At 44.7% G+C, this 11,797-nt stretch overlaps 1 protein-coding gene across 1 annotated transcript in view; it reads right to left on the bottom strand.

Moving 5' to 3' along the window:
- The window catches only part of LOC115694523 (F-box protein At5g03100-like), a gene marked incomplete at its 5' end in the record, with an annotated part of 46,356 nt that extends 35,288 nt beyond the window's left edge, over positions 1-11,068 (bottom strand). The window contains one exon of the mRNA XM_056302500.1: positions 10,220-11,068. Coding sequence (XP_056158475.1) covers positions 10,220-11,068 — 849 coding nt within the window. The remainder of the gene's footprint in view (positions 1-10,219) is intronic.
- Positions 11,069-11,797: the final 729 nt, after the last annotated feature.

Raw genomic sequence — 11,797 nt, forward strand, 5'->3', positions numbered from 1 at the left:
TATCTGCTATCCAAACAGATGGGGGTGATGACGTCTCATTATTCCTTTCTCCCAAATGGTACCTTCTATCCCGTAATATTCGCAAACATCTTTGACCAATGGGACCGTCTTATTCCTTAAAACTGGTTCCTTCCATTTGCCCTTAAAATCCAATATACATATTCCCAACATATCTTTTCAAATCTGTATAGTCCGTCCAAACTGGCCATCCAATAAAATCTCTTACTTAAATCCTGTCAACAGCGCAACTATCGAGGTTCCTTCTCGACTCCTTACAATCTCAAATCTAAGGTGTCCAGCCAGACTAAACCGAACCACCCTAATACTGCATCCATTACAGCATTTTGTTTAACTAATCAATCCAAGCCCACAATTATCTCAAAATCACACATGATCAACACAGCCTATCCATCATATTCCCAATCCTCTCTAATACTCTGAGAACTCCTTCCATACGCGGATCTTCCGCAGGTCTAATATCAGCTCTGGGGTCCACTGCAGCTCCAACACCAGCTTTAGGATTTTCTACCACTCTAGCACCCATATCCATGTCCTCTACGGCTCTAGCTCTAGCACGACCTCTACCTCTTATTCCTCTTCCAGCACCCCTTCTTGGGACTCTTCCTACTCCTCTTCCTTCGCTGCTCATTGTATCAGCTTCCTACTACTCTCTTGCCTGCTATAAGTCCACACGGGTATTAGGGACCTAGGCCAACTACACTAATCCAAGCCCCGGGCATCAATCTCGATAACCGGCACTCGACAACCAAAGCAACCCACCATCAAACCGATCACCCGACATCAAATCAACACTACTAAACACTCAACAGGGTTCTCGTACTCACCTCGAGTCCTGCCGCACCTTCGTCTCACCCAACAATATAACCACAATAACCCACTCAGCAATCACAGGCGTGTACTCACAAAACACATACAAACAACATATACACGCATCTACAAAGGGCTCCCTAACTGGCTACCCTGGAGTCGTCGCTCCTTATCACTCCAGGTCTCGACCTTATCGATATCGAGCTATCCTTGCTCTGATACCAATTCAAAACGGGAATGTCACGCCCCGAACCCCCATCGAGCTCGCGACATCCCCTGCTCCGGTCGAATGGTTGCGACGTCCCAGGACGCGTCGCCGACCCAACCCAAACATCAGAGCCACATGCGGAAGCGGATATAAAAACCCCGGACAAAACGATGATGACAACGGGGTAGAACACCACAACAATCAAACAACATATTCATACAGCACCGAATATACAAACATAAATACAGACGAACATCCTCCACCACCGTTTTAACAAAAGTTCAGGGGTTTGGTTATCTTAACTTCACTATCGGATAACCCAAGTCAAACAACCCCTAAAATGGCCTAGGGAAAAACCTAAGGGTCGCCTCCTTCCTTCATATTCCCACTTCGCTTAGTTCGATCCTCCGGAAGACTTCTTAGGCATCGCCTGCAATTCCACTGGGCTCCCTGGGCGACTCCTCAAAACTCTAAAAAGAGGAGGCGGGCCTCCTGGGTCTAAGGCTGGGGGTCTGAAAGTGGCGGTTATATAACCGTGAGACGAATCTCAATAAGTGTACAACCCCAAACCCCACGTAGGTACTCACGTACCGCCGGACAAAAACACGCATAACACACAATCTATCAACCAAACTAACAATCACATGCGACCCTACCTGGAATTCCTCACGCACGTCCCTGCACGTTAGTCAACCACACAGCCAGTATGCCACAGAAATACATCACCGCCGCGCGCGTGCCCCGATTATAGAGCAAAACCCACTTGGGCACGTCCCATACCATGCCTAGCAGTTTTTACCCCATAATCGAGCATCACACCACACGATACAAACACACTCGCACACCAACTCACACCACACGCCACTTTCTTAATTTCACTTGTCCCGCCAATTCTTGCTCATTCTCAGCCTTTTCACCGCTACCGCACCCGCGTAAAACGCATCAGGCCAACGGTCTTCTGACCTCGTCAGGCATCGTCACCCCGTCGGGCCGGGCATCGTCACCTCGTCAGGGACGGCATCGTCCCGCGTAAACGTACACGCCTCAAGACGGAATCCTACACACACTTTCCTTCTACCGTGCCCGCGTAAAACGCATCAGGCCAACGGTCTTCTGACCACGTCAGGCATCGACACCTCGTCAGGCCGGGCATCGTCACCTCGTCAGGGACGGCATCGTCCCGCGTAAACGAACACGCCTCAGGACAGATCCTTTCCAACCAATCCCACATTTCCAAACCTTCGTTCCACACTCTCCACACGTACCACGCCACCACACAAACACATTGCCAAACATACACACTTCACACACATTTCATAATTTCGCATTCTCGTCACACGAACACGCACCACTTAACCACACGCTCTTGGCACGCGAATTCAATGCACATTCACATCACCATATCACCACACTTCAGGGCTACACAAACACGGCACGCCACCACACCACATTCAGCCCAATGCACAAACCAAATCAGCCCACAACGATTTCCAAGCCAACCAACAAGCGCAATCACACAACCACGCACAAATTTCCATTCAAGGCACAATCCCATTAATTAATCGCACAAATTAATTCCGATCAAACCCCAACATCACAGCCCTAATCCAAGCTCCCTAAACCTCAAAATTTCATCGCCTAATCAGTCCGAGAGAGATAAAAACCGAGAGTGAACAAAATCGGGTCCAAACTGGGCAGTTACACAGTGACAGAAATCCATTTGAAATAAATAGTAAATCAATTCAAAAAATTCTGAAATTTGGATATGTTGTACAAAACATCTTTATGAACATTTTCCATGCAGAACTCGAAACCCAATTCTAACCGTAAACACCTCGTTTTGACACTCAAAGTCAGACGAAATCCGGTTCGCTCGGACAGCCCCTCAGGCCATCAAAATACAACTCATTCGGCACCCAAATCATTTTGGAAATCCTTGAAATGTTTATATGGTATAGCCAGAAATGTGCCCAACAATTTCCGTGAAGGAAGTATTTTGAAAATAGGCATGGAAAAATTTATAAAAATTCCAACAGACCAGAAGGTCGGGTGAACAGTAAATCGGGCAGTTTTATTTCGGTACAAAGATGGACTTCCGAATGGCATCAAAATGATTTCCAAAAATTCCCAAATTAAAATATGTTATACTTCAAGATGTTGGAAACAACTTTCATGAAGAAACCTTCCTCAAATTCTGGCCACACAAGTCACATTAAAAATAACAAATACTAGCGACGCAGCAGCAACCTAACTGGAAATCAGCCAACACACACCACCGAGCAAACCAGCCACTAAACTCACCCTAAACCGAGCCCTAAACAAGCCTAACAATACCCGAGGTCCTAGGCGACATTTGGGGAGGTCACTTACCTAAGAAGCGAGACAGAACGGGGCTGGAACGTTGGCTGAAACGGCGGAACAGCAGCAGCAGCGGTGATGGAAGGAAAAGAAGATGAAGAGAGTGAGAGAGAGAGAGAGAGAAACTGATCGTGAGGGGGGGGGGGGGGGGAGTGACCGGCTTGGGGAACAAGAATGGGAGGAGAGAGAGAGAGAGGTTTGACTAGTTGGATCAACATTTCCAAAAATGCCCAAAATGCCCTTGAACACTTGGCCCACATTAATCCTTATCCAATAATTCAAGGGTAATGTGGAAAATCAATAATTCCAATTTCTTTTTTTCACTTAATTTAGACCTCAATTATTGCCCAAAATTGTCCAAAATTCGGAATTCCCAATACCGGGTCCAGGGGCAAAATGGTAATTTTCCGGTCCCGGGGCGAAATTCCAATTTTCGCACATACGGGTTCCATATGGGCGTGGCCAACATAATATAGCGTCGGATCCGCGAAATTCACTTTTTAAGCCCTCGGAAATTGACTGCAAAGTTTCGGGAATAAAATAATATTATTTTTCACTTCCGAGCCAAAATTCCAATTTTCGTCCGAAACCACTCCAGATATGCGTGGCAACCCAAAAACGGCATCAGCCTCGAAAAATAACCTCAAACGGCCTCAAAATCCAACATCGGTGTCCACAGGGGCAAAATCGTAATTTTCCTGGTCTCGGACCGAAATCCATTTTTTTGCAGAAATGGGTGGCCCCAAGGTTGGCCAAGCCAAAAACGTCATCGGCCGTCCAAAATTGTCACTTTCAAAATTCTCGATTCCCAAGCCCGAATTCTAAGAAATGACTAAAATTGAACAATCGTGACTTTAGCTTATCTCTGGCTAACGGGTGGCTCTCTGGAATTACGCGCTCTCGACCCGTAACCGACACTAAGTCAAATCACGTTTGAGTTTACTCTACCCAGGACGACCTCGGTTGTCATATAATTGCGAGGGTCTGTCACTAGTTCCCTTCGGACACGATCAATCAGATAGACCAGTCTCGGTTGGCTCAAAACATTCCCTCGTCAATTCATATGGTCGAAGATCGAACCCAGGTCGAGTTCTTTGGTCGTGCGAACTCAATCCCGTAACGGCCCTACCCCTAAGGTTAGCATCCCGTGTATGCGCATTTCCGGGTGAGACCTCACTATAGTGCATTGATCAAATTCATTTCTTAAATCCCGGGAAAAGGATCGAAAATTCAGACTGTTACATCCCCTTGAAAGGATTGTCCCAAACAACTTCAGCATTTTGAGAATCTCTATGGAGGTTTAGAACAACTCGGGCGGCTTCAGACCATTTCCTACATTTTGGTCCAATGGTGAGGATCACCATCTTATCCAACACAAATGCATTTCCATGTATAAATCTTAATACAGCAACTACAGGTTTTGAACTAAGAGAAACGACACTAAAACTAACAATCGCAACATGCTTGAGCCTAGTCATACCCTCAACTAAGTGCTGACTTTAATTGTGGAATTATACCATATGATTATTGTTATAAATGCGGTAATTTGATTACAACTGTGTACACTATATTACCAACAAAATTGTGAATTACCTGGTCGAACATGACATCAAGCATAATGTCTACATTGCTATGATCAATAACATATACAAGCATATATATACCTCACCATCAACTGCACCAGTACTGGATATCTACAAAATAATTTTAATTACAAGCCATGTCTATCGATAACTGGATCAGATACATTACTTATGTGAATAGGGACTTTCTTAAAGGATGGAGGGCTAGAGAAGGAAACGCTATGGCAATGCATTGCTCAACCTTGTAAAACAATTTCGAAACAAAATGCAATCCCAGAACTTGCTTTAAAACACTTAAAACTTACATGAGACGATACCAGCGACAGATCAAGCTAGTTGACATTGTGGCTTACTGTATTGCTATTCCAATCAGCATCCTTATAGCCAACGCGCAAGCATTTTGTTGTTACTCTAACTCCTTTCTTCTGCCGCTTTCTGTGCCCTTCTTCCAGATAATTGAGTATAACCACAACATGCTTAGAAGCTCTGTGATAACTTTGAAGTCGTCGGGCCACTTCAAGCAATTTTTGTGAATCAACTACCTCGAGATAGTGTTGTGATTTATGATTTTCAACATTGATGATCATATTTTCCAGCACAGATGCATGTCCGAGCAGAAACTTTATCATTGTGAGCACTTCCTCATATTTGAACCTTGAACAAGCATAAAATCCAAAAATCTCAACATTCTTGAGATGCCGAGCCCAACACTTGAACTTCTTTTTTATATGCCAATAGCTTTCGTGATTAACATCGCGGGAGCCCATGTGAAGCTGCACATGGATAAAAGACAAAGTGAACATTCCAAATAAAAAACGATTTAGTTTCCATGTCATCATGTTTTAATCACCCGAAAGAATAACCTTCCCTTGTCAAATCAGATCTTTAGCCTACAGTAATCAGATTAGAGGATATCATAAACAAGGGAAACCAAAATTTCGGAACTCAAGTTCATAAATGCAAGCACAATCTTCTCATTGTCACCATCACAGTGGCCTACACAAAAAAAGAAAAACAAGAATCTCTGAGACTGTCATGAAACTTCCGGAGCATTGTAGAGGGAGCATTTGAATATAGGCTGCACAGTCGAGAAACTTTCAGAGGATTATCCTAGTTTCACTAATTCATGGACTCAAGAAGACAAAGGAAGAAAGCTGTGACATCCTCAAATTTGCCCATTTGGGATTTATGAAATGAGTGATTTTATGAACGTACTTGTAGCTAGGTCTTGCTCGGAATTGGCCATTCCTGGGATACTAACCGTTAGGGAAGGGCTAATTAGGGATTTAAATTCGTGCGACTAAAGAAATTCGGTCGTGAACTGACTTTCGACCATAGAATCGTCGAGGTGACATTTTGAGCCAATGTAGGCCGATTTTAGGATGGTTATGGGTCAGTTCGTCATTGTCATACGAGTGGATCACGGGTGATTCCGTTTGACCACGAGGTGAGTTGACGAACGATCCAGAACCTATAACGAACGATCGCGCCTATTGGAACTAGCGATCGATCCTCGCGATTACATTGACAACCGAGGTCGTCACGATCTGAACGAAGTTGCACGTGACTTGATTTAGTATCAGTTACGGGTCGAATATGCGAATTTCCCCAAAAGCCGCCCGTTAGTTCGAGACACGCTCAAGTTACGTTATTTAAAATTCAGTTATTAAATTAGAGATCAATTTGGGCATGGAAAATTTAGGAAGTCACGACAGGACATTTGGACGATGTTGTTATTAGAGTGTTCAGTCTTGGATTGTCTCGATTCCTTCAGAAAAATTCGATTTCGGTGTGAAATGAGGAAGTGACCGTTTTGCCCCTAAGGCTTTTTAAAGGGTTAGTTTTATGAGGCAAGGGCGTTTTGGTCATTTGCCCCCAAAATTTGGAAAAGACACTTTTGCCCTTGGACTTTTTGAGAAATTCCAAGATTACCCTTGGATATTTTGGATGAGATTCGATCTGGGCCGTCAGATGAAAAGTAGAGAGAAGGGCATTTTGGTCATTTGGCAAAAAGTTGGTCAAAACTTGGTTTTTAAGCCAAGACCTCTCTCTCTCTCTCCTCATTTCCTCTCTCTCTCATCTCACGGCATCTCTCTCCCTCTCCCTCACCCACCGAACCAGCTCCCTCCCCTCGCCGAGCAGCCGCACGCCGGTCACCGCCCGACCGGATTGCCACCGCCGCTTGCCGTCGCCACTGTCGAGCCGTGCCGCCGCGCCGAACGCACCCGTTTCACTCTAGCCGCGTGAGTCTAGAGTCGGGTAAGTCGCAATCTAATCCTTGCCTAGGACATCGGGTATTATCGGACTCGTTTAGATGCGGTTTAGGGTAGTTTAGGGGTTGATTAGGGTGTTGATCGTGGTTGTTGGTGGCTGACCATGGATGTTAGTGGCTGTTGCGTGTTGGATTAGATATTTGGGAATGAGTTTTGTGGGTTGGAGATCCATGGGTGTGAGCTAGAACTTGAATTTTGGTTGATTGGGGTGATTCTCGGATTAGTGACTACTGTACCCGTCCGGTTTTCTATTTTTGTGGAGAATTTTGTGGGCCGAATTTGAGGAAGTTTTCTTCATGAAAGTTTCTCCCAACATCTTGAAGTATGACATAATTTAATTTGAGAAATTTTGGAAATCATTGGAGGCCATTCGGAAGTCCATCTGTGGACCGCAATTAGTGTGCCGGAAATACTGTTCCTCCGACCTTCGGGTCTGTTCGAATTTTTATAAATTTTTCCAGACACATTTTCAAATACTTCCTTCACAAAACTTGTTGGGGACATTTGTGACTATGACATATAAAAATTTCAAGGCTTTACAAGGTGATTTGGGTACTGGATGAGATGCATTTTTATGGTCAGGCGGCCTGACCGAGCGGGTTGATTTTCATCTAACTTCAAGTGACCAAAAGAGGTGTTTACAGTTGGAATTTGGTTTCGAGTTCTTCACGGAAAATGTTTATCAAGATGTTTCACGCAACATATCCAAATCTCAGAATTTTTGGAGTTCGTTTACTATTTATTTGAATGGGATTTCGGTCACCGTGTAAACTGCCCAATTTTACCCCGATTCTTTGGATGTTCGTTTTTATGAGCGGAATGGTGGGGGTGTCGAGGTTGAATAGTTGCTGCCCTTGTGATGGGAATTGATCCTGAATGTGTGTTTGTGTGTGGATGGTGTGTTTGTAAAGTGGTTGTAGTTGTTGGTTGATTTCTGAATGATTGTTGGGCTGAATATTAAGTGGCCGTGTGCCTTGTGTGTATGGCCGTGAGGTGTGTGGTGTGATTGCGAAATGAGCTCACGTGTCAAGCATGTGTGATTGTGTGGTGTTTGTGTGGCAAGGATGTGCATGTGCGAAGTGAGTGTGAGGCGTGAGATTGTGTGTGGCCGTGTGTACGTGTGGCCGTGTGATACGTGTGAGATGAGTGGAACGAAGGTATGGGAATGTAGGATTGGTTGGAAAAGTGATACCCTGAGGCGTGTTCGTTTACGCGGGGTAAGTTTCGTCCTGAGGCGTGTTCGTTTACGCGGGAAGATGCCGTCCCTGACGAGGTGATGATGCCCGGCCCGATGGGGTGACGATGCCTGACGAGGTCAGAAGACCGTTGGCCTGATGCGTTTTACGCGGGTGCGGTAGGGAAGGAAAGTTGAGAATGTAGGATTCCGTCCTGAGGCGTGTTCGTTTACGCGGGACGATGCCATCCCTGACGAGGTGATGATGCCCGGCCCGATGGGATGACGATGCCTGACGAGGTCAGAAGACCGTTGGCCATATGCGTTTTACGCGGGCGCGGTAGTGGTGGAAAAGTTGAGAGTGAGCTAGATTTGGTTTGACGCGTGAAGATTGTGAAAGTTGACGCATGGCGTGAGTTAGTGTGTGAGTGTGGTTTGCCTCGTGTGATATGGTGCTGGATGAGTATGGATATAAATGAATTGGCTGTATTATTGTTTGACATGCAGGGATGTGCATGATGGATCCCAGGTAGGATCGCATGTGATTGTTAGTACGATTGTGTGGACGTTGTTCGGTGTTGCTTGATTCGGTGTCTGGACTTGTGTGGAATACGTGGTAGCCTAGATAAGGTTTAGGTTGTGTACTTATTGAGAAGTGTCTCATGGTTGTATCAACCAAACCATTTCAGATCACCCGCCCGAGCCATGAACCTTCTGCAGCCGCCGCTACCGCGTATTTGGGATTGTTATGCATACTTATCATGATGTGGTAGAATTCCCGATCAAGTTGAGGCCGATTTGGAGTCGTCGGACGAAGCTGTGCCTGATGAGGATTCGGACGAGGATTCCGAAGGGAGTGAGTCAGAGCGGACGCCATCTAGAGGGCGTAGGGATTAGTTGGAGCTGAGGAAGAGTCTGGAAGTGTCCCATTTTGATGTAGCGTTACCCAGGCTACTAATCTTTTATGATATCGGTGGTTTGCAGTTTAGTAGTTCAATATGTATATTTTGCTTTGTGGTTTCAGAATTGGCGGTTGTGGCATAAGTTTATGTTGTAAATTGATATTGTGCTTAAATTGAGGTATAGTATATGATTTAGTGGTTTGGCAATTTATTCTCCCTAGTACCCCAGGTAAATTATAAGTTTGAGTGTTTGATGTTTCCGCCGCGACTAAACTCTGATGGGTTCGTTTGGGTCGGCGACGTTTCCTGGGACGTCGCACTAATTCGACCGAAGAGGGATGTCGCGAGCTCGATGGGGTTCGAGGCGTGACAAAAGCGATTTTAGATAACACATTCCGGTTAATCCTTTGAAATATCTAAACTCGTGAATAAGAGTTTAAGGAATATACCGAGAAGGCACCGCTATCGGATGGCTTAAAAATCATGACCAGCTTCTTCAAATTTGGTGTTGTTGCTAGCACGTTTGCTACAGCAGGAAAGCTGAATTCGGAAACGGTCATGTGTAGCGTTAGAGACTTGCAATTAGGCAGAGAAACCTGCATGTCGTCTACCTTGAGAGGCCACATAACCTAATTACGTCAAAAGGTAAAGTCAGATCACCAAAAAGAAGGTTTGCGAAGGGTCACATCCTTGTTTTGGTTACATTTGCAAAGCATAAATTGCAATGATAGAAGCTTAATTACATGACAAACCAGTACTTTTTTTCTCATTGAAAATTCCATCAATATAACACCTAAACATCCTTAAGCTTCAGCAGAGAAGGTCTACCATCCTAAGTATATTACTACTTGGAATAGATAACGTCCAATAGGAAGCAAGATGATTATGCTCACCCGAAGGCACCAAACACCAAAAAGAATTCGAGTAGCATTCTGCAGCTTGCAAAGAATTTCCTTTAGCAGGCAGCAATCTGATTTGGCTGGACTGTCGAAATCTAATTCGGCTTCAACTAAGGAAGGTGCTTCAATAATTCTTATCATCTCATGACGAAAAAACCCTCTCACACGCAATGACAGTAAACGAGGAGTCAAAATGTGCAAAGGGGATCCCATGACATGACCATCAATCACCAACTCTCTCAAACTCCTCGAATGAATTCCTTCTATACCCCAGCAACTTTTCAGATTCAAGTATTCAAGAACAGGGCTGCCGGTCAATATATTCCGAAGCACATCATCACTCGCATTTTCTATGGACAAGGACTTAAGCGAACTCCAACTAATACTTTCGCTGGATAGGAAACGACAGCCTCTCAAACATAGCTTAGTCAATGAAGAGCAATTATAAAGCAATGGAGACAATGTGTAATCCTCCGTCCATGGGTAATCCTCCCATGGTATATACCACCAAATATTCACGTCGAGAAGAAGGTCTTCCACTTGATGATCAATTGCAAATTGAACCCATGAATCAATGTTAGAGGGCTCCTGCTCTGATCTGACGTCAAGGTGGAACTTTTTCACCTTAGGCCACCCATAGTGTGTCAAAACCCTTTCCACAAACGGATCACCACAAGAAGAGACGGAGAACCTGAGATCCAAGATAGAGGTCCAAACAGACCGCCACCTTTTTGACAAAACACACGTTTTGATGACATCCCGTGTGGGCAAAAAGGAGAAGATGTGATGGATTAGGCAATCGGGCAAGAGACTGATGCAATCCTCATAATTTTTTCGGCCTATGGTGTGACATTCCGAAATTTCCACCAATTGGAATTTATTGAATAATTGAGTTTTATGAGATGTGCTCGCGGTAAATTCTCGCCCGGAACTGATCATTCCTGGGAATGCTAACCATTAGGGAAAGGCTATTAGGGGGAATTAAATTCGCGCGGCTAAAGGAAATTCGATCGTGAATGGATTTCGACCATTAAATCGCGTAAGTGATATTTTGAGCCACTGTTGGCCGATCCAAGGATAGTTAGGGGTCAGTTCGCCACTGTCCTAGTAGTGGATCGCGGGTGATTCCGTTGGACCACGAAACGACTTGACGAATGATTCCAAAATTATACCGAACGTTCGTACCCCTCGGATCAAGTGATTGATCTTCGCGATTTTTATGACAACCGAGATCGTCACGCACCGAACGGACTTGCATGTGACTCGATTCAGTATCAGTCATGAGTCGATTCTGCGAATTTCCCCAGCAAGCCGCCTGTTAGCTCGAGAAACGCTCGAGTTGCGTTTAATAGAATTTAATTATGGAATTTTTGCCCAAATTGGACACCGGAAAATTAGGAAGTCACGCCGGAAAGTTAGGACGACGTTGCACGTGACAAGTGTGAATTTTTGGTGCGGTCAATTCCTTCGGAAAAATTCGATTTGGACAAGAAACGGAGAAAGTGACCAAACTACCCCTAGGATTTATTAAAGGGTATGTTTTAAGGGTAAAGGGCATTTTGGTCATTTCTG

The sequence above is a fragment of the Syzygium oleosum genome, unplaced genomic scaffold, assembly GCF_021117445.2.
Source record: "Syzygium oleosum isolate NSW1041296 unplaced genomic scaffold, Sole_v2.1 Sole_v2.24, whole genome shotgun sequence".
Lineage (NCBI taxonomy): Eukaryota > Viridiplantae > Streptophyta > Magnoliopsida > Myrtales > Myrtaceae > Syzygium > Syzygium oleosum.